Raw genomic sequence first — 26968 nt, 5'->3', positions numbered from 1 at the left:
AAAAAAAAAAGTCCAACATCACGTGACCAGTAAAGCGGTTTACAGAAACTCTAACAGTCTCTTACAAGGTGATTCTAACTTAATATTAATTAACTATAAACCAAAAACACTATCTAAAAAAAGATAATCGAACGACAGGCTGTTTATTTTCAAAATGTGATTTTGGCATTACTTTGTAAAACAAACTTTTCCACATTTGGGAAATTGCAGATCAATCTTTTCATCGGAATGCTTCTATCACCAACCAACAGTAGATCATCGATATAAACACCACGAATTCTATCTAACATATAATTTGATTTTTTCAACACATCATGGACTATGACAGCAACAGTATTAAACTGAAGGTCCAAGTTCACGGGATCGAGTTTATCAAAATAAAAGTAAGCGTTTTGAATTAAAGAAAACGGGGTTTTACCATAAAGGTCTATAGCATCACAAATGAAATCTTGAATATATTGAACCCCGTCAAAAAACATAAATATAATCTTCCCAGTAAAGTTGGGCACTTCAGAAAGATATGAACTCAAGGATGGTAGATCGTGTAAATACGTTATTCTGGCCGTTTTAGCGGTAGTTACTCTAGATTTGATTTGACTTTCGGTCCCATTGGAAACAACAATGACATCATAGTCAGTAGCAGGCACACATGTAAATTTTTGAATCATTTTTGGAATATAAAGTTAATAAAGTTGATTGATAATGATTTATGGCGTAGAGAAAAAGAACCAAAACCAAAAAATCGAATTTAATTGGATTGATAAGAAATTGACTTCAATTTATATAAGGCATTTTGAGAATATTGATTTCCCCACAAGTAGATAACTCCCTTCCAGTAAACATATATAAAAGGTAGTAGTATCCCCTCTGGCTTTATTTTTCTTTTTTGAATTTAGGTGTCAAACCTCCACATTCCAGTGTTTGTTAAGGCAATAAAACGAACAAAAACGCCGAATCCAGAAAAGAGAGAGTTGCAAAACCCAAAAAATATGGTGGCATTCGCACTCGTTTCCATGTCGGAGTTTTATGTCCATACCAATTTTTCACCTCTTTAAAACAGGAATGCCTTTACCACCAATAAACTGGGGAAACGGAGAACGAAAGTTGGGGTCATCGTACCAACAACCACAAAAAAAAGTTTGAAAGCAAAAAAAAATTAACGATCACCAAATAACTACAGCCATGGCAAATTGCACTAGTTGAAGTACTGTGGTTGGTAAATCCTGTTATAGGTGGAGAAAGTTGGCTATTACAACCTAACAAATATCGTAGCTAGAGAAAAAAGAGGGGTGGAAACACATAAAACACACGTTTATTATTACTCAGGAGTGTCATTATCTACATCTGCAGTTTGATTGATATTTATACTGTCTGCCTCCACAGTGTTAGAATTCTCAGCTGTTATATCAAATGGTTCTGCTTGGGTAGCGTCGTTTATAACTTCATCATTTTCCACAACCTCTGCATCTATATTTTGGTTGTCTTCAGCATCGGCAACACCCTCAGAACTATGCCTGTCATTACTCTTTTTATCTTCTTCGGTTTGCTTTTGTTCTTCAGGTAACATAGGATTAATTGTACTGCTCGAGTTACCTTCTTCCAACTCTTCATTATAGGATGGTGGCTTGACAGGAGGAACCAAACTAGCCAATGTGATTCTCTCATCGTTCGAGTTGACCTCTGAATATGCATTGTAACTGAATTTATCTTGATCTAAAGCATGAGGAGACACAGTACGAGCAGCTTCATTTTCGCTTCCATTAATAGCCCAAAAATCTGGTGGGAAATCATTTTCTCTTTCACTCAAATCATCATCGTCTATCTCTGATCTTTCTAGCAAAATATCAGAATTGTATTTATTGTAGACAGGAGGAGCTGGTCCATTTCCCTCTAGTGGTGCATAACCCCAATGTTTGACGTTCCCTTCAATAAATACAAATCCCATTTGTCCCAAATTAACATGTACAGAACAAACATTGTTGGCACCTATGGTGGGAAAGAGTTGACCCTTGTTGGAAATTTTGAAATTCTTGACATGCCCACCCAATTTGGATTCACTTATCTTCTTACCATTACGTGTGAAAAACACTGTTCCCGAACGGGTTCTATAACCAACCCCGATTACATCGCCTTCGACCAATTTGGGAAATGGCGGGTCGTTAGTGAATGGGAATGGTTGATTATGTCTTCGATAGCCATTCGAGTCGTAACAAATAGAGTGTGGGTGTCTTCCAGGTAATCTGAACCATGGGTATGGCTTGATACTTAAACCAATAGATATTATTGTTTCATCAGGGTTAGGTAACGAGTATATTTTAGATTCGAAATAATACACCTCATTTTTCATTGGAATCGGTAAATTCGTTTGAGTTGAACATTCAAAGTTTTGAAAAAAATTCAACTCATATTTGTTGAGAATCATCAAATCGTTATTTGTCAAAACCACATCTTTTTGGAATTCAAATGCCGTTATACCTTTTTCCTGTATCGATAATTCTTGACTCAAGGTTAAATCACCCACCAAGTACGGACTATTTGTTAAAAACTCTTTGGATTGAAAATATAGTTCTTGTTCATCAGAATTCAATTCCAAATACGCTTGGTTTTCCTCCTCCCTGTCAAGTTCGTCCTGAGATAGCTGTCGTGATCGCTTTACAACCCAAAAGATTACTAATGATAATAGTATAACCACCACTAATGACGCAAACGTTATGGAAGATATGATTAAAAATGTGACTAAATCATCGTCTGAGGTTTCTTGTCCATTTGAATGTCTAAATGGTGGCTTGATAACTGGTTGTTGGTCATCGAGTCCTCCATTGTATTGCGTAAAGATAGTTGGATGGGCCCTAGTGAATGGAGCCATAAATAATACTGATAGAAACATATTTGAATATAAACTATAAATGCCTGTTTGTTTGTTTGTTTATTTATCTAAGGTATATTGAATAGTGATAAAGAAGGTGCTAAGGATGTTAAGTGTATCTGATGTGAGATGTTGTTTTGGATAAGTGATAAGAAGTTTTATTTTTTGTTCTTATTCAAATGAAATTAATTAATTCTTCTCGTTTCTTCTTTTTGTTCTTTTTTTGCCTTCTCACTAAAATAGCATTTTGTGTGTTGGTCGTGGATGGGTGAATAGTTCGGGGGGTGTCTCGGTTGAGGTCACACTGATGAGTGCCGCCACCAAATATTCGAAATCTGTCGTTGCAGCCTTTGGAAGCTAATCTTTTTTTTTTCAGTTCTATATATCCGTCACTATAGTAATTATTCGTAAATATTGGCATGTATAACTCGGCTTGAATTTCGTCGGTACTCTTAGATAAGAAAAACTCAAAATATATTGACAGTGATAATAGCATTCATGGCAATGTGAATTCTACTTCTATAGTATATAGGCTGTGCAATTCTTATGAATTTGTTGAATGTCTTCACATACGAATCTTGATTGGTATCTGTTAATTGAACCAGTTTTCGTTACCAAATAACTTTTACTGGTGTCCATATCTCCTACAATATTCCCGCAATAGCAGAAGTCGCGTATGTTATTTATGTTAATTAAATAACTGAGTTTCTGAATCAATTGGAAAAGATACCTACAATAAATATTTTGTCCAAAATTTGTGCAAAAATAAAGCATATACTTCTTGGTGTTTTTCTGATCAATTCCTCATAAATAATATGCAAACCTGTCTCTACTCTAGATTTTTTATGCAACCAAACAGAACCTTGAAAGGTGTATAAAATGTATTACCAATAGCTAATATAGCACCACTTATTCAAATCCAGAATAATTCATTGAAAGAATGTTTGCTTCACTCATTCACATCTAACCTTAAAATATGCAGCTTTATGTCATAACGTTAGTCTGCCAATAATTTTACCAGAAAGAGTAACCACAGATTGGTTATTATTAATCTTAAAGAACTGCATAAGAAAATACTAACGATAACGCGAATAACAAATCAAAAGTTTGGCGCAGTACTTTTCTGAAAAACTCAAGATAGATAAACTATCGTCACTGTGTTAATGGTATGTATACTAAGAGTGTAAAGGATGATAAGTCCACATTATGGACTACGCATCAATTGCTTTCTTCGTGTTTTTCTTTCTTTTACTATTGTTAGCCTCTTGTTGACAATAGTCTAAAACTAACAATAACAGCACCAAAAAAAAAGAGTTAAAAAAAAACCGTCTAATAAGCATGTTTATTGTTGGAAATTCTAACCTAATACTTGATGTTTTGGCAATCTATTACTATATCAAATCAATGACGACGATTACAACAAATCAACTTACTAAGCCATTGGCTGATTTGGGGATACGGATCAAGGGGACGACGGGAAGAATGAGGGACAAATTGTGCAAAAAATTAAACGAGAAAATATTATTTTTTTACACTGGAACTCTTTCCCGATTCGTCCATAATGACCAGCAAAGATTAAAACAGAGATAATGATTATCAACCAAGCAGCAACGACTAAAAAAAATAATATTCGTATCAAAACTACTCAACAGGGCCACTCATCCAGCCTCCGTTGTAAAGTGGTCCAACATTTAATAGTCTTCTGACATCTGCAAATTGGTTACTCACCTAGCATTAGCCCCATCCTCCTTATCAACCCGTCACAAATAATTACACATAAATACAATTCATCAATATTGATCCAGCCATTTTTTCAATTGTTTTTCTTGATCTCCATCAGCAAATGATGCGATCCCCAAGAATAACAATTGAGTGTATTCTATGACTTCACAACACAGTGTGTGACCACCAATAATCTTTTTGTATTTGTCCTTTGTATTTCTTGGTTTCTCTTTAATTTTATTCTCTTCAATTGTGCCCCCATTGTTCTACATGGTGTCGGTCCGTTTTTTTTTCTCTTTCTCTTTGTTTTTGTTTGTATTGTTTCTAAATATAAACCGATTTTTTTGGTGTAACACAAAGTATTTTAACTGTTTTTGTATTTATTAATATTCATTTGTTAGTTAATTAGTTAACTCTTCTTCTATAATATACACACTCTCTATTACAATTATACAAAATATTGTGTAATTTTAATACTTGTGTGACGATAATTTTATTTTATTTATTTTGTTTTGTTTTTAGAAACATAATGAAATCTACTTGCAATGCCTCGCTTTAAACAAAACCGCACATACATAAACACGCACAAACATTCTCTCCCCCCTTTCAAATATCCGATAAAATTTTATTGAAGTGACTACTACCACCACTAACAAATCAAAATTGAAAAAAAGTATATATATATACTAAGTAGATCCATCTTTTCAGTTTCTTGATCTTGTTCAGTTCCTTCTTTCTTCTCTATTGATTTCATTTTATATAAACAACCAAATCAAGTTTTAATTTTCACATAAAGTTTTTTTCTTCCTTGTTGGTTGTATTCTTTTAGTTGCAAAAAAATAAATAAATAATAATAATAGAAAAACGACACACATCATATATTAATTATGAAGTTCACTACACTCGCTACTATAGCATCTACTTTGTTATTTGCTGCTAATGCTAATGCTGACACATGTAACCCATTAAAGTCAAGTGATTGTTCTCCAGTTCCTGCTTTGGGATCATCATTTTTAGAAAAATTTGACAATGGCTTGGGTCCTCATTTCGAAAGTTTAAAGAAGCAAGGTACTATTGACTCTGGTTCTAATGGTTTATCTTTGACTATGAAAAAGAGATTTGATAATCCTTCCTTCAAATCCAATTTCTACATCATGTTTGGTCGTGTTGAAGTTGTTTTAAAGGGGGCAGAAGGTAAAGGTATAGTGTCGTCCTTTTACTTGCAATCAGATGATTTGGATGAAATAGATATTGAAATGTTTGGTGGTGATCCATACCAATGGCAATCCAATTATTTCATTAAAGGTAATACTGCTACTTATGATCGTGGTGGATATCATGATATCGCCAACCCATTGAAAGATTACCATACTTATGTTATTGATTGGACCAAAGATGCAGTTACTTGGTCCGTTGACGGTAGTGTTATCAGAACCATTCCAAAGGATAATGCACAAGGTTTCCCACAATCACCAATGGCCATTTATGCTGGTATTTGGGCTGGTGGTGATCCATCTAATCAACCAGGTACCATTGACTGGGCTGGTGGTATCACTGATTACTCTCAAGCTCCATTCACTATGGGTATTAAGTCTGTTTTGGTTGCTGATTATTCTTCAGGCAAACAATACAGTTATTCTGATCAATCTGGTTCTTGGGAATCCATCAAAGCCGATGGTGGTAAAGTTAATGGAAGATACGACCAAGCACAAGATGATATCAAGAAATTGGAAAGTGGACAATCTGTTGACTCCAATGATAGTTCATCCAGTCCATCCGCCTCTTCTTCAGATTCATCAAGCACATCTTCCGCATCATCCAGTTCTTCATCCAGCTCACCTTCATCTACCACTTCATCATCATCATCATCATCTTCCTCCTCCTCTTCAAGCTCTTCTTCATCCAGCGAAAAATCCAATGCAGTTCCAAGTGCTTCTGTGATTGTCTTCATTGGCACTAAAGGAGGTGATAAGACTACCGTTACCAGTTCTTCGGGAGTTTCTGTTCCTACATCTGCATCTGTTTCCACTGCAGCTGGTACTACTAGTGGGTCTGCAAACTCTGCTCCAGCTTCAGCTGCTTCAAGTACTGCCTCCACTGTGTTTATCTCAACTGGTGATGCCGCTCCATCTTCCTCTGCTTCAGAAAAACCTTCTGTTCTGACTACTGAAAATAACGGAGCCGTTAGTGTCGCTAAAACTACCTCCCTTTTTGGCTTTGTTGCATTGATTGGTTTCTTATTTGTTTAATTGAGGAAAATGATTATACGTTGGTTACATATATATTTGGGTAAATTTTTCATTTTTAATTTTTCATTTTTTAGTTTCAGTTTTTAGTTTGATTTTTCTTTGCACATAGAATAGCTTTAATTTGAGTTCCGTATTTGCTTTTTGGTTTTCAAAATTTATCTTATGTAAGTAAACTGTGTCCGTCTCTAATTAATTGTAATCACCATTGAACGATTTATTCTACTGTATGGTATGGTCCAGTTTTGCAGTGAGTTCTAAAATATCCTGCATATAACTGCAACCAATCAATTCGCAGTGAAAAATAATTTGACCTGAGAATGAAAAAGGAAAGTGAGAACTTAAAAAAAAAAGTTAGAAACTAACAGTTGAATAGAGATTTCAATCAATTCTACAATAACTAATAATACAAAGATGTTGACAGTCCTTGGTCGTTTACTTGAAAGAAACTCAATCTACGTTGCCACTATCTTTGGCGGTGCTTTTGCTTTCCAAGGTTTTTTCGATGTTGCAGTGAACAAATGGTGGGAGGAACACAACAAAGCTAAATTATGGAAAAACGTCAAAGGAAAATTCCTTGAAGGTGAAGGTGAAGAAGAAGATGACGAATAAGCGAATTGTTATAATATAATAAGAATATAGAAAAGATTATTGAAAGATGGAATGACTTTCAAAACTAGTGATTGGGGAAATACAAGGAATAGGTTGTTTTCCACAGTGTTTTAACTTACATATTCAAACTCAACACCCTTGTTTTTTTTATTCATAAACAATTTACAATATACAATTAAAAAAAGATGTTATAGCTTTGGGTCCAACTTGTAGATAAAGATATCATTCTTGGTCTGTAATTAAACTCTATTTTTCTTCCTTTGCAACACCTAATAAAGTCTGTTGATGATTTCAAAAACTTGTTTTCGCTTTACACTTCAAGCTCTCACACAATAGAAAAAATTATTGCTCATCTTCATCGTCTTGCTATAAACGCATTATCACATCCTCCATTAGCACATTACTTCAAGATATGGCGGTGATTAATCAACCAAATAGTCAGATCAGACTTACAAATGTTTCCTTAGTCCGAATGAAAAAGGGAAAGAAAAGATTTGAGATTGCATGTTATCAAAATAAAGTTCAAGATTGGAGACTGAAAGTGGAAAAGGATATTGACGAAGTGTTACAAATCCCACAAGTTTTCATAAATGTTTCCAAAGGTCAAGTTGCTAATAATGACGATTTACAAAAATGTTTTGGCACCACTAATCAAGATGAAATTATAGCTGAAATCTTAAACAAAGGAGAAATTCAGTTGAATGAAAAGGAAAGAAATGCAAATTTACAACAAAAGCAAAATGAATTCTTAAATATAATTTCCACTAAATGTATAAATCCAAGATCTAAAAAGAGATATCCTCCAAGCATGATTGAAAAGGTATTGAATGAAGTCAAATTTCATTTGAATCCTACTAAACCAACCAAAATTCAAGCATTGGATGCCATCAAATTATTAGTTGAAAAACAAATCATACCTATTGCCAGAGCTCAAATGAAAGTGAGAATTACGTTATCTAAAAAAGCATACTTAAAGACTTTTCAAGATGAAATAAAACCTGTTATTGATCAAATTGTGGAGGAAGATAACAATGGGAAACAATATGAGATTGTTGGTATTATAGATCCTATAAATTATAGAGTCTTGGTCACATTAATTGAAAATACAGATGGAAGCAACAAAGTCGCTAAAGGAGAAGGGTCTATAGAAGTATTAGATATGTCTGCCATAAAGGAATAAAACTAAACTAGACAAGTGTATAGAGTCTTTTTTATGAATAGATGCTTATCTTAGTTATGTTCCAGAACAATTCATGTTAGGAGAGAGAGAAACGCAATCACTCAATTTTTGCACAAACAAAAAACGAGAAGATGAAGAAGCAAAAAAGAAAATTTTTTTTTCTCAACCATCTTAAATCCTCCTACAATTAATTTCATACCAATAAAGAACATGTCTATTGTATTACCATCAGGAACTACTGACGGATTTAAAGCCGTCTCCAAATACTCTGCCCCAGTGCGTCGTCCAATTGAACCAGTTGGTCGTTACTTCTTAGCCCACGCCTCAAGAACTTTGCGTGGACACACTTGGTCTGAATTTGAAAAATTGGAAGCTGAAAAGAATGTTAAACAAATCGAAGTCAACGAAGATGAGGATTTGGGAGATGAAGAACAAAGTGAAGAGTTATTAGAACACGACCCAAGAGAATGGAAGACTGCCAATTTATATGCTGTTTTAGGTTTATCTCATTTGAGAAGTAAAGCCACTGAAGATCAAATCAGAAGAGCCCACAGAAAACAAGTTTTGAAACATCATCCAGATAAAAAATCCGCTAGTGGTGGATTAGAAAACGATGGATTTTTCAAAATTATTCAAAAAGCCTTTGAAGTTATGTTGGACCCAGTCAAGAGAAGACAATACGATTCTATTGATGTTGAAAATGATCCAAAACCACCAGCTCCAAAATCCAAATACGATTTCTTTGAAGCTTGGGGTCCAGTATTTGAAAGTGAAGCAAGATTTTCTACTAAACAACCAGTTCCATTGTTGGGAAATTTAGAAAGCACCAAAGAAGAAGTTGATGCTTTCTACAGTTTCTGGGGAAGATTTGACTCTTGGAAGACTTTTGAATTCAAAGATGAAGATGTTCCAGATGACACTGCCAACAGAGATCACAAACGTTATATTGAACGTAAGAATATTGCCAACAGAAAGAAATTGAAGCAAGAAGATAACAAGAGAATTATCGAATTGGTCGAAAGAGCTCATGCTGAAGATCCAAGAATTAAATTGTTCAAAGAAAAAGCCAAGAAAGAAAAGGCTGCTAAGAAATGGGAAAAAGAATCTGGATCAAGAAAAGCTGCTGAAGAGGCCGCTGCCAAAAAGGCTGCTGAAGAGGCCGCTGCTAAGAAAGCCGCCGAAGAAGCCGCCGCTTTGAAAGCCAACTCTAAAAAAGCTAAAGAAGCTGCTAAAGCTGCTAAAAAGAAAAACAAGAGAAACATCAGAGCTGCTGTTAAAGACAATAATTACTTTGGTGACTCAGCTAAATCTGCCGACATTGATGCTGATGTCGATTTGTTAATCGAAAAATTCGACGATGTCAAATTAGGTGAAGTTGCTGATAAAGTTAAAGATGCTGATGCTGCTTCAGTGAAATCTACTTTTGTTGAAGTTGCAAAGGAATTGGTTGGAGCTGGTTCTTTAGATGCTTCCTATTTGAAATATTTTAACTAGATTTTTTTTTGTAGGAAAATAATATATATAGAATGTAAACTATCAAAAACAATTATACAGAAGCTGAACTCAAACAAGACTAAACAGCAAGAAAAAACGATGGTTTAAGAAAATAAAGCTAGCACTTATAAGCATTAAATCACTAATTTGCTGTTTTGTTTTCCCCAATCTATTCTTCATCGTCTTCGTCCGGTATTTCTATTTTTTGTTTCAATGGTAACGCTTTCATATGATAATGTTGTTTTCTCATCTCTTCAAACCTTTTATGTTTCTCTTCTGCTGTCAACTCTCTTTCTCCAGAATCTTCTTCTTTGTCTTCACCTTTTTCCTGCTGATTAGTATCCTTAATCACTCGACTACCATGGAGAGAACCCAGAGTTTCATGGGGTAATTTGTCAAATTCTCCTTCCCCTAATTCAAAAGCAGGAATATCATCCACTTCACCATTTCCATTACCTTCGTTGTCATCATCATCCCTATAATACTCTCCTTCAGGGTTAAATCCTCCTTCATATGGTGTTTTGGGTTCATCGATTTTCATAGTAGCAGTCTTCTCTTGTTCATTTTTATATAAATTTATTTCATCCCATTTCAAATGTTCAGGTAGTTCTGCAGAATTCAAACCTTGTTCTTTCTTTTTCTCAGCAATCTTTGCTCTGATTTCATCACCTTTAGAACTTTCTGATGCCAATTGGGCATTCAATCTGGTGTTTTTGATCACCTCGTTTCGATCTAACTTATCAGGGAATTCAGTTTCCTCAACATAACCTTCTGGCTTATTACGTAATATTCCCTTAGGACTAGTATCTGACATTTTTGGTACTGAATTATTTATCTATTGTATATCAAAAAAAAACAACTTGGGTTCTAAAAAAAAGAAGACAAAACAATCAGGTGAAACAAAGCAAAATGTTTGGTAAATCTGTGTGTGTGGGCAAAGGGTTAAAAAAAGCGGGAAAATATCAACATTGTCAGGGCAAAAAAAGAAAGTCCGTTCGCTTAGTTTTTCGTATGAGTGAACCAAGGTAGTGTCGTTTGAACAAAAGTGTGATGTAGCCATTTATCTTGGTCTTTGAACTACCAGCACCACGCCATAACCAACTACAAAATCTCTCAAATTCAATTAAAATATAAATACAAGTTCTATTCATTTCAAAAAAAAAGATATCTATGTAAAAATGGTCAGATCAATGCTATATAAACGAGCAGAAGTATCTTTGCTCCCAACACCCAAAAGCAATTTCCCATTATGAAGTTTGTTGCTAAAGCTCAATTTTTCAATTCTATTGGAAGGAGTAAGTTCTTTATCAACTATTGAAATTAGTCTAAATTCAGGATTTGCAACATCAACAGCAAAAATGGAAATTCCTCCATCTTCTAGTCCGACCGCAACAATGGCCTGGTTGTTAAAGAGACCACCCTTGTAAACTGATACAGAGGTGATAGCATCATTTAATTTAGTAGAAACCACCATTTCAACCTTGTCGTTAGAAACTTTCCACAACTTTATTTGTTTATCTCTGGATACAGTGGTAAAAGAATCGCCAACTGGGAACCATGAACAATCCCATAATATTCTTGCATGTGCCTTTGGATTCAATTCTACTAGTTTGAAACTGCCAGATTGTTCGTTAATCACCTCCCATAAACTAAACTGTCTGTCTCTGGAAACCGCCAACAAATATTTACCATCTGGGGAAAATTCAAGACTTGAGATTGTCAAATTATGTCCCAGTAAAACTTGCTGACTTTGTTGATAATCTTGAGCAACATTAAATACTCTGATCACGGCGTGTTTGGCATTGTTTGACCTACATGCCGATGCAATCAACTTACCATCTGGAGATGTAGCACAACAACTAATCTCGTAACCATGACCATACAATTTCTCCAATTCAGGGAACAACGTATATCTTTGTAAGTACTCCTCAACTGGTGGCAGATCAAGTGAAGCCAAAACATCCTCAGCAGCTTCTGGTGTGTTATCTTCATTATCAACATCTTGTTGATCTCCTTGCTCTATCTGATTTTCTGCTTTGTTCGATAATCCCAAAACAGGTAATGAAGCTGTTATTGGTAGTTGCTCGTTCTCCTCTACTATCTGTGTGCCACATAAATTCTGTAACAACTTACTAATGGATTTTGTCATCTCAAATACACGCAATATTTTTTCATCTCCTCCAGATACAAACTTTGTTGGTGAGATGTTGTCATAACATATCATATCATATCCGTGAATTTGAGGTCTTGCAAACTCGTGCCAGGATTCAATGCCTTCTCTTTTCCATGGTGCATAGAGTCTTGTTGTCTGATCCAAAGAAGTAGCAGTGAAATAATCACCATTAACTGACCACTTTATGTCATTAACATCTTTCACTGCCCCAGTTATACCTAGAACACTTTCAAACGATTGCCCATTTTCATCAGATTTATAAACTCTAAAGGACCCAGTTTTACCGCTTGCCAAAACATAGTGTTCTTTAGTAGAAGGATCAATAAACCACAAACAGGACCAAAATCCACCGGAGGCACCAGTAGCAGTGGATGCACCTTTTACAGACATTTCACCCAATCTACTAACACAGACCCAGATCCCTGAATCAACATCCATTTCCCAGATCATTAAAGCAGTGTCTGCCGTACAGGTCAACAACTGCAATTTGTGATCTTGTCCCACAACTTTACAGGAAGGATGCCATTGTAACCCACTTATCCAATCATCGTGTCCCATAATCAAAGCTTCAAAACTGAATGCCGCCCTTGATCCATTTGCCAATTCAAACTTATATTGCTTATTTGACAATAACACCAATTTTGTTGGATCCTCATCGGAATCATCAATCAAATCATTCAATTTCAATCTCCATAAACGAACATATCTATCTTGTGACCCACTTGCTAGTATATAGTTTTTATGTGGTTCTTCAGTGACAAATTGAAGGCATTTGACCCAATCTTCATGACCTGTTAATTCAGCCTTTTTCTCTAATGCAGAAACTTTCCCATCTTTAAATTCAAAAGTGTAGATGTATATATTGTTATTGGTACCACCAACAGCAACTAAGTAGTTGTCAGTGTCAATATCTTGAAGTGCTAAAGCTAATGGGAAATAATTTGATTTTACTTGGAACTTATTCCCGTATTCAAACTCTTGCTTTGCTTCATTGAATACCCAAATAATAATATTGTGATCAGATCCACCTGTTATAAAGATATTCTCATTTATAACAGCAATACAAGTAACTGAATGAGTATGATCTTGCAAAGATTGAACAAACTCGTACAGTTTCCCGTTTTCTCTCCATACATTTACAATATGATCTTCCCCAATAGATACCAAATAAGGACTATTTGGAATAAATTTTACACCTGTAACTTCACTCTCGTGTTTCTTCAAGGTATGGTACACTCCATTATGACTTTTGCTCAAGGGGTTCCAAAGTGCAACTATATTTGCAGCACCAAATGCAATAATGTTATTAGTAGGGTTATAATCTGAAACAAAATTTTGCTTATTGACACCAATAAATATAGCCTCCTGAGTTATTTCCAGGCTTGTCATCGTAGTTAATTGGACTTTCAACTAGTTTCGAATATTGAATACAAACTAACTTCACTGTAAAGATAGTTAAGTGAATAATTTTTTTTTTGTCACTTTTTCGATGCTCAGAAGAGATAATATGTGTCGTGCAGTGTCAAACAATTTTTGGTTTCTAGTTTAAGTAACAACATTGATGTTGAAAACAAGGGTGAATACTTCTTAACAGACCTCGCAACACTTTGTATATACTTTTCAAATCATTAGATTATGGTAACAGCGTATGTGATACATTATAGTTTTGAAAAGCAAACATGATTGTATACTAACTAATATCAACATTCTTTTTTTTTTGTCAGAGTTCTATTAGTTCAAAAAGCAAACCTAGAGACAATAACTCAATTCCACGATCAAATATCAAATGAATTGCCTACTGCCAAAGGAAAATGGAATTTCAACTTTAAAATTTTCAGAAATAATCAATATTCGATTCCTCAGGAACTAGTGGATACTCATGAACAAGCGCCAGAATCGAAATTTCTTTTCACGTTGTCACCATCCTATTTACGTGATTCCACAATCACATTAATCAATGGTAAATCAGCGGGTGTATTTACCAACTCCATTGAAGAAGAATTGAGCGAGTTAGGGCATCCAAGTGATTTGAGTATACCAAATGATCACTTGCGCAGAGGTGCTACTACAGGGTTAAATGACAAATTTGATAACTTTATAGGTGCCAAATTGCAAAGTTTGTGGACACAACGACAATTGATTAAAGGAGATGGAGGTCAAATATATGAATTGGAAAATGGAAATTTGTGTATTAGAACGTCAAACGTATTTTTGCATGGTAATTTTCGTGGATTGTTGATACAAATTGAGATGAGCAATAGTTTATGTGATACTAATAATCATAATAGCTTCAAGGAGCATTTCAACAAAATTGTCGAAAAGTATGGGTTCCCCGAAGGAAACCTTTGTTGTGATGTATTGGATAAGAAGAATTTAGATAAATATGGAGATCTTTGTTTACAGTATTCAAAGATCTTGAACTTTTAACGTCAACAACTGTAATTAGTTTGAGAAAATGAAAATAAATTATATAAGAAATAAAGATTGTAAGTTGACCACATAGATATTATCATTAAAGGAGAAGACAGTGGTTGTATAGTCTCAGTGATTGATATTTCTCGTATGTGCTGAATCGAAACTGCATATAGGTTTATTTTTTTTCCCTACCATTTTTCAAAAGTATAAGCAGAGATGAGATTGTAGGAATTTTTTTTTATTTTTCTAGAATAGTCTTCCTTCCATTTTTACCTTTACTTATTTCAATACAACCATCAAGAATAATGGCCAAGAATCTTAAAAAAGGAAAGAAAGTGTTCAATAAATCTACCAGAAAAATCAATCGTTTGAAAGAAGAAGAAGAGTTGGCAAAATTGCAAGAAAGAATTAACAATTATGACCCAAAAACAGATGAAGCATCCGTATCTCAATTCAGTGATCTCCCTATTACTGAGAATACTTTGAAAGGATTAAAAGAAGCCACTTTTGTATCTTTAACTGACATTCAAAAGAAAACAATCCCAATAGCTTTGAAGGGTGAGGATTTAATGGGAACAGCACGAACTGGATCCGGTAAAACATTGGCATTCTTAATTCCAGTGATAGAATCATTAATACGAAACAAAATTACCGAGTATGACGGGTTAGCAGCATTAATTGTTTCTCCAACAAGAGAATTGGCAGTGCAGATTTTTGAAGTCTTGACTAAGATTGGTAAATATAATACCTTCTCCGCAGGTTTGGTGACTGGTGGGAAAGATGTACAGTTTGAAAAAGAAAGAGTTTCGAGAATGAACATTTTGGTAGGTACTCCGGGAAGAATTTCACAACATTTGAACGAAGCTGTTGGAATGGAAACTTCAAATTTACAAGTATTAGTTTTAGATGAAGCAGATCGATGCCTAGATATGGGGTTTAAAAAACAAATTGACAATATTTTAGGTCATTTACCTACCACAAGACAAACATTGTTGTTTTCGGCAACTCAATCCGAGAGTGTTAATGATTTGGCAAGATTGTCGTTGACTAACCCAAACAAGATTGGTGTGTCATCAGATCAAGAAGTATCAGCCACTCCAGAGTCATTAGAACAATATTACGTGAAAGTGCCATTAGATGAAAAATTGGATGTTTTGTGGTCATTTATCAAGTCACATTTAAAAAGCAAAATCTTGGTGTTTTTCTCATCCTCCAAGCAAGTCCAGTATACTTATGAAACATTTCGTACGTTGCAACCAGGTATATCATTAATGAAATTATATGGCCGTCATAAACAGACATCACGTTTGGAAACAACTATGAAATTTTCTCAAGCTCAGCATGCATGTTTGTTTGCAACCGATATAGTGGCGAGAGGGTTAGATTTCCCTGCCATTGATTGGGTTGTTCAGGTTGATTGTCCGGAAGATGCTGCGACATATGTGCATCGAGTTGGTCGTTCTGCGCGTTTTGGTAGAAAAGGGAAATCTTTGTTGATGTTATTACCCCTGGAAGAAGAAGGTATGTTAAAAAGATTAAAGATCCATAAGATTGAACCAAAATTGATGAACATTAAACAAAAATCAAAGAAATCAATAAGACCACAATTGCAGTCGTTGTGTTTTAAAGATCCTGTTATGAAGAATTTGGGTCAGAGAGCTTTTATTGCTTACTTCAAATCTGTACATATACAAAAAGATAAAGATGTTTTCAAAGTTGAGGAGCTACCAGCAGAATCTTACGCTGCTTCTTTGGGATTACCTGGTGCACCAAAGATCAAAATTAAAGGTGGTGAATCGAACAAAGAAAAGAAGAACGCATCAAGAAAATTGATAGCATTAGCAAAAACAGACGCTGATGGCGAAGTTCAAACCGGGAACGAAAAAGTTAGAACCAAGTATGATAGAATGTTTGAAAGAAAGAATCAAACGATTTTGTCTGACCATTATTTGAATATGACTGGCAACAAAGTAAATAGCGATGGAGAAAGTGAAGATGAAGATTTCATGACAGTGAAAAGAAAAGACCATGAATTGAAAGAAGAAGAACTCCCAGATTTGACAATACCGGTATCCAAAAGACAAGCCAAGAAAGCTCTTTCAAGAAAGGCTACGCTTGCATCTAAAGGTAATCCTACAAAATTGAAATTTGATGATGATGGTGTTGCACACGCCATTTATGAATTAGAAGACGAAGATGATTTTATTAAAGCCGGTGATGCTAAGAAACAAAAGGAAGAATTTGTAAATAAAGAAAGGGAGACTATGAAAATATCAGATATCACCGATAAAGAGGTTGAAAGACAAAAGAGACAAGAAAAGAAGAGAAAAAGAAAAGAAATCGAAAGAAGAATGAGAGAGGAGGAAGAAGAAGATTTCGACAATGAACAAACGGTAGTGACATTAGGTGCACCTGATTTGGATAGAGACTTGCAATACGATAACGGTTCTGATGTTGAAGAGCCAGTATCTAAGAAACCTAAATGGTTTGAAGGTGGTGACGATGACAAGAGCAAGAACACAAATGATGGTTTTGTTGAATATGATGAACCTGAAACATTAGAAGATTTGGAATCTTTGACAGCTAGATTGATTGGTAATTAGCTTTGAAATATTTCATCAAATTTGGCCATATAGCGTATAGAGTCATTTATAGACAATTCCGCGTCTTCAAATTCAATTTCTAAAAATTTTGTAACCACTGTTTTTGCAACTGAATAGTTTTGTTCTTCCTCTTCAGATAATTTTGTCAATTCATAAGCCACGTCATCTCCGTTATCTAGCATTTGAGCAATGTACTCTGCTCTTTGGATAACTTTCTCTGAAATTCCACAAAGTTTTGCACAATATATCCCAAAACTCTTTGTTGCAAGTCCTGGTTTCACCTTGTAAAGATATGTAACATTGTCTAGCATACTATTTGTAGTTTTTTCAAGCAAAATCTCAGTTGACATCATTTTTATTTTTGGTGATTGGTACATATTACAAAATTCCTTATCTTTGAATAAATCTAGGAAATGGGTAGAAAAAATGCAACGGGGACAATCTAGACTTTTCTTTTTGAAATAGCTTAGCGTACCTCCAAACATTGATGTAGAATCAATTGGATCACTACCTTTTCCAAACTCATCAACAATAACCAACGACCGGTCTGTAGCTAAGGAAATGCATTTTGAGAGCTGATAAACATCGATTGCAAAAGTGCTTTGTTGTTTATCTAACGATTCTCGAGACAGAATTCTAGTGAGTATTTTATCAGCAATTCCAAGAGTGGCATTCTCTGCTGGTATTGCGCATCCAATTTGTGCCATCACTACTATCAACGCAGTCTGATTAAGATATACCGACTTCCCAGATAAATTTGCTCCTGTAACGACCATTATTTTCTCTTCTGAGTCAAATATTGTATCGTTTGGAACAAACATGTTCAGAAACGTTTCCACAAGAGGGTGTCTGCCTTGAACTATTTCCAATTCATTGGTATCAGTTATACAAGGAAACGAATAGTTCCTAAATTGGGACACTTCTGATAGACTGCATAAACAATCCAATTCTACTGCCGCTTCTCCCACTTGGATGATTACAGTGTTGAATTCTGATACTTTGGCCAACATGCTCTGAATGATTTCTATTTCACGATCATTTATTGAGGTGTAAATATCGCCATACTGCTCATCCAATTGCCAAACCTCGTCAGTTTTGTAGTAAATGTTGGTGCTTGTTCTAAACACTTCTTGCCATTCATTGGGCATGAAAGTGGAATCAGCAGTTTGGACATCAGCTTCTCGAGACACCAAGAACCCTAGCTGTGGTATATAAACGGTATTGAACACCTCTTCTAAGAAATTTGCAGCTATAATTCTGGTAGTTTCTTGAAGAACTTCTTCAAGGTTGTTATATTGAATTCTCAATTCATCAAGGGTATCATCAACACCATTGATGATTCTCAACTTATTGTCTTCTTCAGATGTTATGGGCTCAGCATACAGAAGAATCAATTTTTCTAGTTCATTAAAGGCAATCATCAATTCTTGGTTATAAAATAGGGCTAGCTCTGTAGGCAAATTTTCTTCCAGAAAACCAAGTCTGATTTGCTTCAGTAGGTACATGACATTTTGTAAAAACAAAACAAGGTTTTTCCACACTTGCCAATTCAGCTTACCAGCCTCTAACCCATTGACTATTGACTTGCTATTTTTAGTATATTTCAAACCTTTTCTAATATTTGATCTGATCTCGTGTAATTCTGACTGACTGAGTATTTTGACAGTGTTTTGTCTCTCAAGAAGCTTATCAATATTGGTTAGTGGTTTTCTGACTCAATCTTTTAATAACTTGGCCCCTTCAGTGGTTACGGTGTTGTTTAGCAAGTCATAAAGGGATAACTTTTGAGATTTTGAATTTATATTGGGTGATTTTCGAGTTTCTGGTAGTATCTGGAGGGCATAAAGCAGATCAACATCAATAAACATAACATTTTTGAAAGAGCAAAATTCTAAACTATCAACTAAATCTGCAATACCACAACATGAAAGGTCGACGAACTCAGCTATTCCCAACCATAAAGCATTAATTGTGCCTAACTGAGATATGTGGAAATGTTAGTCGTTGCAAAAACCCACTAGATCGACTTGAATAAATACATACCGCAATTCGAAGGTTTAAGGATTTCAATGCAGAAGTGGAAAACATGTGTACAGTGTTATTATTTTCGAGATTATAAAATGATTCAACCAATCTTTTAGTATCAAATTTAGTGAAATCTGCAACAATTTTAATATAAAACTTAAATTGATATACATCTTTTATGTCTTCAAGAAGCGAGACAACAGTGGTCGTCGTTCTAGAGCTTATAAAAACAATAGTAGGGTTAAATTCATCCACTAATGATTCAATATAAACCTCAGGATGATTTATTTGGCTGTCTTCATAGATTTGGAGTATTTTTGTCTCAACATTGAGACATGAAGCGCCGAATAAAGAACCTTTGATATCTAGCGATAATATTCGTTGACATGCTGTGTCAAGAAATGTTTCATCTTGGATAGACAGTTGTGTAGTATCTTCATTCATATTGACTATGATTTTTGGTTGCAAATATATAGCCAAGTTTTTTTTTTTTCTTTTCTTTTCCTAAAATACATAAATGCAATTTGTTAAAATACTTCTACTTGTCACACAGTCAGATCAACATACAAGGAATGTCGCTCAGACAGACTGAATGTGACAGTTAAATAATATAACAACTTAACTTTAACCTATATTATTTACGACATAATTAACTAAGTACACAAAATGGACAAAAGGAAATCAACACAAGTGAAATCGGAAACAATGTTTACACAACTGATCTATTTCCAGATTTCTTGAGAGATTGACAATATAAATAGTAGACAGAAGTAATTTATATTTTATATTATATACTTGTTAGATAGGCTTAATTAATGGAAAGAAAGTAGAGTTAACTTAAAGAGGTTTTACAAGAGAAATCAGGGAATCAAAAGTGAAAAATCAACTAAAGGTTGAAGTAGCTCATATCTGAGCAATAGAGTGTATTCTTGAGATAAGGAAAATGATGAACAACACGATGTTATTTCAATTACATTGGTTAGTGCGATGTACACTTAGGCTTATTTACTAGGCTGTGTGACACTACTATTTACTGTATACAAGGTGTAGCAATGATTTTATCGTTAACTGTTCCTAAACGGACAACTTTTCCTGTTATAGATCTACCATCATCATCCACCATTTGAACATCCTCTTCTTCATTGTCTTCTGGTTTTGGCGGAGGGTTTATTTCAATAAGAGCCAATTCTTGCAAGAAATCAGTTGGTGCACCTTTAGTCACATTTAATCTAATATCATTACCCAAATCTATTGTGATCTTGCCTGATTGATGAATGTTGATCTTTCCTATTTTCCCACGTAGCTTTGAATTATTTGTAGCAAGTTTTGAAATTTCTTTTTCTTCAGTTGCAGGCTCGTCTACTTCAACTGATTCAACACCGGGTTCCAACTTCACGGCACTTGGTGGTTGAGTATAAGTAGGTAAATGCTTTGGAAGTTGAAATAACACGTACTGATCATCAAAGTTTATTTCAGTCTTATCATTTTCTAGTTCAACGTCAATGTCATCGACGTCATCTTTTTGTGTTTGTTGTTTTTGATGTGAATCTTCTGTTTTGGTGGATAACTTATCAAATTTCCCAGTTAAAATATCTAATATCTGTTGGTGATCAGAAATGACTTTATCAGTTTCTTCTGAAACAAATGAATCACCACCTTGAGCAATTTTCTTTTCGAGTTTCGACTTTGTTTCTTTAATTTGTTCGATTTTTTCTTCAATTAATTCACTTTTAACTGTTGTTTCTCGACTTTGAGTCAATGAAATAGGCATTGGTGTACTTTCTGCCGTGCTATCATTTGGCTCTTGTTTGATTTCAACATCAGGCGTGGCAATTTCATTTTCTGCTCTAGTGATTCCATCGTCTCTAAATGGACGTACTGGGAATAACACGGTATCCTCTTCATTGAATCGATATTTCTGAGTCATATTAATTTTTGTTGGATCGTCGTCTTCATCCTCTTCATCAGATTGACCCCCAGGAGTAGATCCCTTTTGTTTTGATTTGAAATTGGCTATAAAATCTGGAGTTGATGAAGATGATAAATCACCATTACTATTGTATATCATATCACTTGTTAAACCCAATTTTGATCCACTTGAGTTTCCTATGGAAACGGCACCTGCAGATAAAAAGCCATTTGAAACCATATGAGTACCAGCATAATTATTACGTCCTCCTCTTCCTCTGGCGCCACCACGGCCCCTACTATTGGGTAATGGTTGTCTTGGTTGAGGTTCTTGTTTGATTGTAGGTGCAACTTTAGCACGTTCTTCTTTGGACTTTCTTTGAACTACTTTTGGTTTAAATTTTGCCGCTGATTTCGATCCAGAAGATGAAGATGAAGATACTGGCTTTCTAGGATTTAATGATTCCAATCGATTAGACATCTTTTATAAATATTTTTTAGAACGGAGAAGAATCGATGCTGATAGTGTTAAGTAGGAGTGGGATGGAAGAGTTTACTTCTATAGAGAGAGGAAGGAAAAAAAAATTGATATTATTAAGCCCGTCTCATCACACACACAGAGGTTTGAAAAATTATTACAGTTGACACAGAATCGAAACATGAAGGCAGAAGAAAAAAAAGAATGTGTCTATAAATTTTTTTCTTATAATGAGATGAGATTTGATTTGATACATCGAATTCTACAATAATTATACAACCAACTATGGCTAGAAGAAATAGAAATAAAACTGTGAATGAAGAAGAGATTGAACTTGATGAAGTTGACTCATTTAATGCCAATAGAGAAAAGATATTATTAGATGAAGCTGGAGAATATGGACGTGATGATCAATCGGAGGAAGATGATTCTGAAGAGGAAGTCATGCAGGTAGAAGAAGATAGTGAGGGTGACGAAGAAGATCAAGAAGACGAAGAAGAGGAGGAGGAGGAGGAAGAAGGGGAAGAAGAAGAAGAAGAAGAAGAAAAAGGATGGGGAGGAAGACAGAATTATTATGGAGGAGATGATGTAAGTGATGATGAAGATGCTAAACAAATGACAGAAGAAGCATTGAGACAACAGAAGAAACATTTACAAGAATTAGCAATGGATGATTATTTGGATGATGAGATGATGGAAGATTGGCAGAAAAAGGCCGATTCATATGACAATAAAGACACACTGTCATCAACCCAGCAGCAGCAACAACAACAACTTATCATTGAAAGCAATAGTTCTATTGCGAATTTGGAAGATAGTGATAAATTGAAATTACTTCAACAATCATTCCCTGAATTTATTCCATTATTAAAAGAATTGAACAGTTTGAAAGTTAAATTAGAAGATTTACAAAAATTAGAGGATAAAAACAAATGCATAGAGACAAAGATTGTAGCATTATCAGCATATTTGGGAGCTATATCGTCATATTTTGCCATATTTGTTGATAATTTGAACAATGAAGAATCGTTTGTATCAATGAAAGATAATCCAATCATGGAAACTATATTGAGTTCTAGAGAGATTTGGAGACAAGCAAATGAATTACCTGATGATATTAAATTGGATGATGTTAAAGTACATGTTTCCGATGTTGTTTCTTCTAGTGATATTGATGACGAAGACAATTTTGTTGACGCCAAAGAAGAACAATCTGAAGATGAAGAGATATCAGAAGAAGAAGTTTCTCAAGACGAAGACGAAGATCAATCAGATGATCTTGACATTGATGCTAATTCAGAAAGAATTATCAAGCATGTTTCCAAAAAACACGGTGATGATTTCACAGAAGCTGATATCGAAGATATTGATATGGAGGATAAACAACGTCGTAAAAAGACATTAAGATTCTACACTTCCAAAATTGATAAAGCTGCAGCTAAAAAAGACCAATCATATTCTGGTGATATAGATGTTCCATATAAAGAAAGATTGTTTGAAAGACAACAGCGTCTACTTGAAGAAGCAAGAAAACGAGGATTACAAAAACAAGATGATGAAAATATATCGGATAATGACAATGACAATGACGGTGTCAATGATGATGAAGGATTTGAACAAGGTGATGATTATTACGAATCAATAAAACAACATAAATTAAATAAGAAACAATCCAGAAAATCAGCTCATGAAGCTGCAGTTAAAGCTGCTAAGGAAGGTAAATTGGCAGAATTACAAGAAGCTGTTGGTCAAGATGGTAAAAGAGCAATTAATTATCAAATTCTTAAGAACAAAGGTCTTACGCCTCACAGAAAGAAGGAATATAGAAACTCCAGAGTTAAAAAGAGAAAACAATACGAAAAGGCACAAAAGAAACTTAAATCTGTTAGACAAGTTTATGATGCTAATAATAGAGGTCCATATGAAGGTGAAAAGACAGGTATTAAGAAAGGGTTATCAAGATCAGTTAAATTGGTGTAAAAGAGTAAAGATAGTGTATGATATTTATCCAAGATTCACTTTGTAAATATATATATATATATATATAGATGGATGTATATTATTTAAACTTAACGACTAAATTGGATATCATCGATTCTCAATATTGATTTGACACATTCAGATGCCAATACGATGGCACTTGTACTTACCAATACTGGTTGCAATACATGTTCATCATAAGTGTTTGAGGCGCCAGATCTTCTGACAGAAATACCCGCATCTTTTTCGCCATTTTCGTGTCTATTTCTCAAATCTGTAACAACATTTATTGGATTCAACCCAGCATTTTCAGCAAGTGTTGTTGGGATAACTTCTAGAGCTTGAGCAAATTCTTTATAAACAAATTGTTCCACCCCGGATAATTTATTGGCTTCTTTCATCAATTGTCTAGAAACTTCGATTTCTGGAGCACCACCACCAGCAATTAAAGCCTGTTGTTTGACCAAACATCTAATAACACACAAGGCATCGTGTAAAGATCTTTCAGTTTCATCAAGAACCAAGTTATTGGCCCCTCTTATAATGACAGAAACTGTTGGTTTAATATTTTTGGAAGTCACACCAGTGATTTCAACAATTTTAGAACCTGAACTATCAAGTTCTTCAATTAAGTCAGCAGTACCTAATCTATCTTCAGTAAAGTTATCAATGTCAGCAATTGGTTTACATCCAATGGCTTTTGACAAAAATTCTACTTCGTCTCTTTCAATATCTTTAATAACCATAATGTTTAATTTTGACAAGAAATGTAATGCTAAATCATTGACAGCATCTCTAAGGATGGATTTTTGGATCAACAACACATTACATTTGGCCTTTTTAATTTTTTTACAAATATTCAATAAATAAGCTCTCTCTTCTTTTAAAATTTTATCCATTTGTCGATAATCATTAACCACAACATTATTTTCCATATCTGGTTTAGGAGGAGATATTTGAAATTGAATCAATCCAATTTTGGCTTTTTCCACACGTACAGGTCCTCCAGCGTGTTTAACGACATTTTGAGTCAATACGATCCCATTAACTAAATGAGTATCATCGATGGTACCGCCGACTTTTTTAATCAATCTAATATCATTTAAATCGACATTTTTCTTCGTAATAGTTTCATCAGGGCCACTACTAATTTCTTCTTCATTTATAACTTTTAATACAGAATCAACAGCTAAAGGAGCCAATAATTGTGAGTGTTGTGAGACAATTTTTGAACTTAATGAAGTAGTGGCAGCACGGATCAATTGTTCACGGTTATCCAAACTTATTTTATATGACATATCTAACAAAATTTCAACTGAACGTTGAGCTGCTCTTTGGAAAGATTCAGCAATTAAAGTTGGATGGATTCCTTTACTTAATAATCGTTCTGCTGCACCCAAAAATGCACCTGTCAAGATGGCAACGGTGGTGGTACCATCTCCGGCTTCAACATCCTGGGCATGACTTACATCGACTAACATTCTAGCAGCAGGATGTAAAACCGCCATATGCTTCAAAATGGTTGCTCCATCGTTTGATATAATGATTTCTCCATTTTTGGTTCTGATCATTTTGTCCATCCCTTTAGGTCCCAAGGATGTACGAATTGCATCTGATACAGCTCTAGCAGCAAGAATGTTGGCTTTACGAACTTCTTGTGGTTTTTCTTTATCTTTAAAAGTAGCATTGGAAGGTGCTACTGCTGGTCTTGCAACTGATGCCATTACTTCTAGGGTGATTTGATGTTTGGAATTGTTAATGGAAGAAACTTGTTGACAGTAATCTGTTGAAATATGGTCTCTAAAAAATTTTTTTTCCTTCCTTCAAATTTCCAAATTTTCGTGTCTGCGTGTACGAAAGAATTAAAGGCGACAGAGACAACAAAAGAATATTCAAGAAGGATTTTTTTTTTGGAGAACTTTCTATTTTTTTGCAATCTATTCATTACTAATCAATACGATTGTTTCACCGTCCAAATGACAGAAAGAGATTATACTACATTTGAAACTATAGACTTAACCAGTGAAGAAGTGTTACAATGTTCATATTCCAACTGGTCGAAATTGTTTCCTGGTAAAACATTCCCATCTAAAATTATCAAACCTTTGCCTTCCACCTTTTTAGATTATTTGGCTAGTGAGAGTATTCGTTTGCCTTCAAATACCAACAATAAGAAAATAACAGTATTAGAAGCAGATAGCGATAATGAATATAGTGATTGGGATGATGAGGAGGACCAACAACAGGATGCTGAGCATAATGACAATGTCTTTAGTCAGTTCCAAGATATACAAGATAAAATTGATGCCTCGATCCAAGAAATGGGTGGAGCTGTATTCACTAAATTAAATTGGTCGAGTCCTAAAGATGCAAAATGGATTATGCCAGGAAACACGATTAAATGTCAAAATGTTAGTGATGTATATTTGTTATTAAATTCTTCAGATCATATTGGTGATGATTTGGATAATCCATTTCTGGAAGTGCAGAAAAAGAAGACGATTCCTGAAAAAGTTGATTACGAGTTGGTGTTAACGAAATGGCAAGAGATAAATCCGGCATATGAGTTTAGAGTATTTGTTAAAGATCATCGAATTATTGGTATATCACAACGAGATAATAATAAATATGAATTTTTACAAGGATTAAAACTGGAATTGAATGAAAAGATTACACAATTTGTTGAAGATCATGTGATACCTAAATTAAAATCCGATACTCAACTAAGCAAATATATTGTCGATGTGTATGTGTCCAAGAATGATATTTACATAATAGACATTAATCCATTTTCTAGAAAATCCGATTCTTGTTTATTCACATGGGTAGAATTGTTAGACAAAAAGGATAAACATGACAACCACCACGAATTAAGATTAGTGGAGAATCAAAATTTTGCTAAAGAATTTAGTGAATCTCAAGTACCGATTGAAGTTGTTGGTGCAACAATGGATACTGAAGCTATGGTTGAACTAGCTAGAGAATGGGATAAATTACAAGCCAAAGAAAAATAAGCATATAAATAATGATTTTATAGATTGATTTATAGAATATAAGATAATGAGATAATAACAAAGTAACAATCGATGAAGTATTAATACATATCTTTTGTTTTTGTTCTCGGAGTTTGACTCTCCATCTTCTTCTTCTTCTTCCCCACCCCCACTTTTCTAGTTTGTATATAAATTAAACTTTGATCGAATTATTTTTTTTTCTCTCTCGAGTACATTTTTTTTACACCCCTGTCAATCCTCTTTATAAATTCA

General features: G+C 34.5%; 15 protein-coding genes across 15 annotated transcripts, besides 1 other annotated feature; 8 read left to right on the top strand and 7 right to left on the bottom strand. All coding sequences in view use genetic code 12, as the record gives it.

The window, feature by feature from the left end:
• Nucleotides 1–149: 149 nt before the first annotated feature.
• On the bottom strand, nt 150–668 carry CAALFM_C402930WA (uncharacterized protein; the record flags this gene model as incomplete). The annotated part of the gene is made up of 1 exon (XM_715360.1): nt 150–668. One exon carries the CDS (start codon nt 666–668, stop codon nt 150–152), a length of 519 nt encoding a protein of 172 aa, XP_720453.1.
• A 650-nt stretch (nt 669–1318) lies between these two features.
• On the bottom strand, nt 1319–2887 carry CAALFM_C402920WA (uncharacterized protein; the record flags this gene model as incomplete). Its single annotated transcript, XM_715362.1, has 1 exon — nt 1319–2887. One exon carries the CDS (start codon nt 2885–2887, stop codon nt 1319–1321), a length of 1569 nt encoding a protein of 522 aa, XP_720455.1.
• Nucleotides 2888–5475: 2588 nt separating this feature from the next.
• CRH11 (transglycosylase) lies at nt 5476–6837 on the top strand (the record flags this gene model as incomplete). The annotated part of the gene is made up of 1 exon (XM_715364.1): nt 5476–6837. The coding sequence occupies one exon, from the start codon at nt 5476–5478 to the stop codon at nt 6835–6837; it is 1362 nt and encodes a 453-aa protein (XP_720457.1).
• A 411-nt stretch (nt 6838–7248) lies between these two features.
• QCR9 (ubiquinol--cytochrome-c reductase subunit 9) lies at nt 7249–7446 on the top strand (the record flags this gene model as incomplete). The annotated part of the gene is made up of 1 exon (XM_019475371.1): nt 7249–7446. The coding sequence occupies one exon, from the start codon at nt 7249–7251 to the stop codon at nt 7444–7446; it is 198 nt and encodes a 65-aa protein (XP_019330916.1).
• A 412-nt stretch (nt 7447–7858) lies between these two features.
• CAALFM_C402880CA (guanine nucleotide exchange factor) lies at nt 7859–8626 on the top strand (the record flags this gene model as incomplete). Its single annotated transcript, XM_715366.2, has 1 exon — nt 7859–8626. The coding sequence occupies one exon, from the start codon at nt 7859–7861 to the stop codon at nt 8624–8626; it is 768 nt and encodes a 255-aa protein (XP_720459.1).
• A 210-nt stretch (nt 8627–8836) lies between these two features.
• Nucleotides 8837–10120, top strand: ZUO1 (zuotin; the record flags this gene model as incomplete). Its single annotated transcript, XM_715367.2, has 1 exon — nt 8837–10120. The coding sequence occupies one exon, from the start codon at nt 8837–8839 to the stop codon at nt 10118–10120; it is 1284 nt and encodes a 427-aa protein (XP_720460.1).
• A 169-nt stretch (nt 10121–10289) lies between these two features.
• CAALFM_C402860WA (uncharacterized protein) lies at nt 10290–10934 on the bottom strand (the record flags this gene model as incomplete). Its single annotated transcript, XM_715368.2, has 1 exon — nt 10290–10934. The coding sequence occupies one exon, from the start codon at nt 10932–10934 to the stop codon at nt 10290–10292; it is 645 nt and encodes a 214-aa protein (XP_720461.2).
• Nucleotides 10935–11288: 354 nt separating this feature from the next.
• On the bottom strand, nt 11289–13682 carry CAALFM_C402850WA (Elongator subunit; the record flags this gene model as incomplete). The annotated part of the gene is made up of 1 exon (XM_715369.2): nt 11289–13682. One exon carries the CDS (start codon nt 13680–13682, stop codon nt 11289–11291), a length of 2394 nt encoding a protein of 797 aa, XP_720462.2.
• A 246-nt stretch (nt 13683–13928) lies between these two features.
• Nucleotides 13929–14720, top strand: MED20 (Med20p; the record flags this gene model as incomplete). Its single annotated transcript, XM_019475370.1, has 2 exons — nt 13929–13939; nt 14018–14720. 2 exons carry the CDS (start codon nt 13929–13931, stop codon nt 14718–14720), a joined length of 714 nt encoding a protein of 237 aa, XP_019330915.1.
• A 293-nt stretch (nt 14721–15013) lies between these two features.
• HCA4 (RNA-dependent ATPase) lies at nt 15014–17311 on the top strand (the record flags this gene model as incomplete). Its single annotated transcript, XM_715370.1, has 1 exon — nt 15014–17311. The coding sequence occupies one exon, from the start codon at nt 15014–15016 to the stop codon at nt 17309–17311; it is 2298 nt and encodes a 765-aa protein (XP_720463.1).
• On the bottom strand, nt 17308–19780 carry CAALFM_C402820WA (MutS family protein; the record flags this gene model as incomplete). Its single annotated transcript, XM_019475369.1, has 2 exons — nt 17308–19290; nt 19355–19780. The coding sequence occupies 2 exons, from the start codon at nt 19778–19780 to the stop codon at nt 17308–17310; spliced, it is 2409 nt and encodes an 802-aa protein (XP_019330914.1).
• A 99-nt stretch (nt 19781–19879) lies between these two features.
• Nucleotides 19880–20359: a long terminal repeat ((epsilon-4a) Long terminal repeat (LTR); about 480 bp long, 9 copies per genome).
• Nucleotides 20360–20366: 7 nt separating this feature from the next.
• Nucleotides 20367–21725, bottom strand: RPC53 (DNA-directed RNA polymerase III subunit; the record flags this gene model as incomplete). Its single annotated transcript, XM_715373.2, has 1 exon — nt 20367–21725. The coding sequence occupies one exon, from the start codon at nt 21723–21725 to the stop codon at nt 20367–20369; it is 1359 nt and encodes a 452-aa protein (XP_720466.2).
• Nucleotides 21726–22007: 282 nt separating this feature from the next.
• On the top strand, nt 22008–23702 carry SAS10 (rRNA-processing protein; the record flags this gene model as incomplete). The annotated part of the gene is made up of 1 exon (XM_715374.2): nt 22008–23702. The coding sequence occupies one exon, from the start codon at nt 22008–22010 to the stop codon at nt 23700–23702; it is 1695 nt and encodes a 564-aa protein (XP_720467.2).
• An 89-nt stretch (nt 23703–23791) lies between these two features.
• On the bottom strand, nt 23792–25426 carry CAALFM_C402780WA (chaperonin-containing T-complex subunit; the record flags this gene model as incomplete). Its single annotated transcript, XM_715377.2, has 1 exon — nt 23792–25426. The coding sequence occupies one exon, from the start codon at nt 25424–25426 to the stop codon at nt 23792–23794; it is 1635 nt and encodes a 544-aa protein (XP_720470.1).
• Nucleotides 25427–25678: 252 nt separating this feature from the next.
• CAALFM_C402770CA (cell proliferation protein) lies at nt 25679–26716 on the top strand (the record flags this gene model as incomplete). Its single annotated transcript, XM_715378.2, has 1 exon — nt 25679–26716. One exon carries the CDS (start codon nt 25679–25681, stop codon nt 26714–26716), a length of 1038 nt encoding a protein of 345 aa, XP_720471.2.
• Between the last annotated feature and the right edge of the window lie 252 nt (nt 26717–26968).

The sequence above is a fragment of the Candida albicans genome, chromosome 4 (assembly GCF_000182965.3).
Source record: "Candida albicans SC5314 chromosome 4, complete sequence".
In the NCBI taxonomy this organism is placed as follows: domain Eukaryota; kingdom Fungi; phylum Ascomycota; class Pichiomycetes; order Serinales; family Debaryomycetaceae; genus Candida; species Candida albicans.
This window is presented reverse-complemented; position numbering and strand designations above follow the sequence as displayed.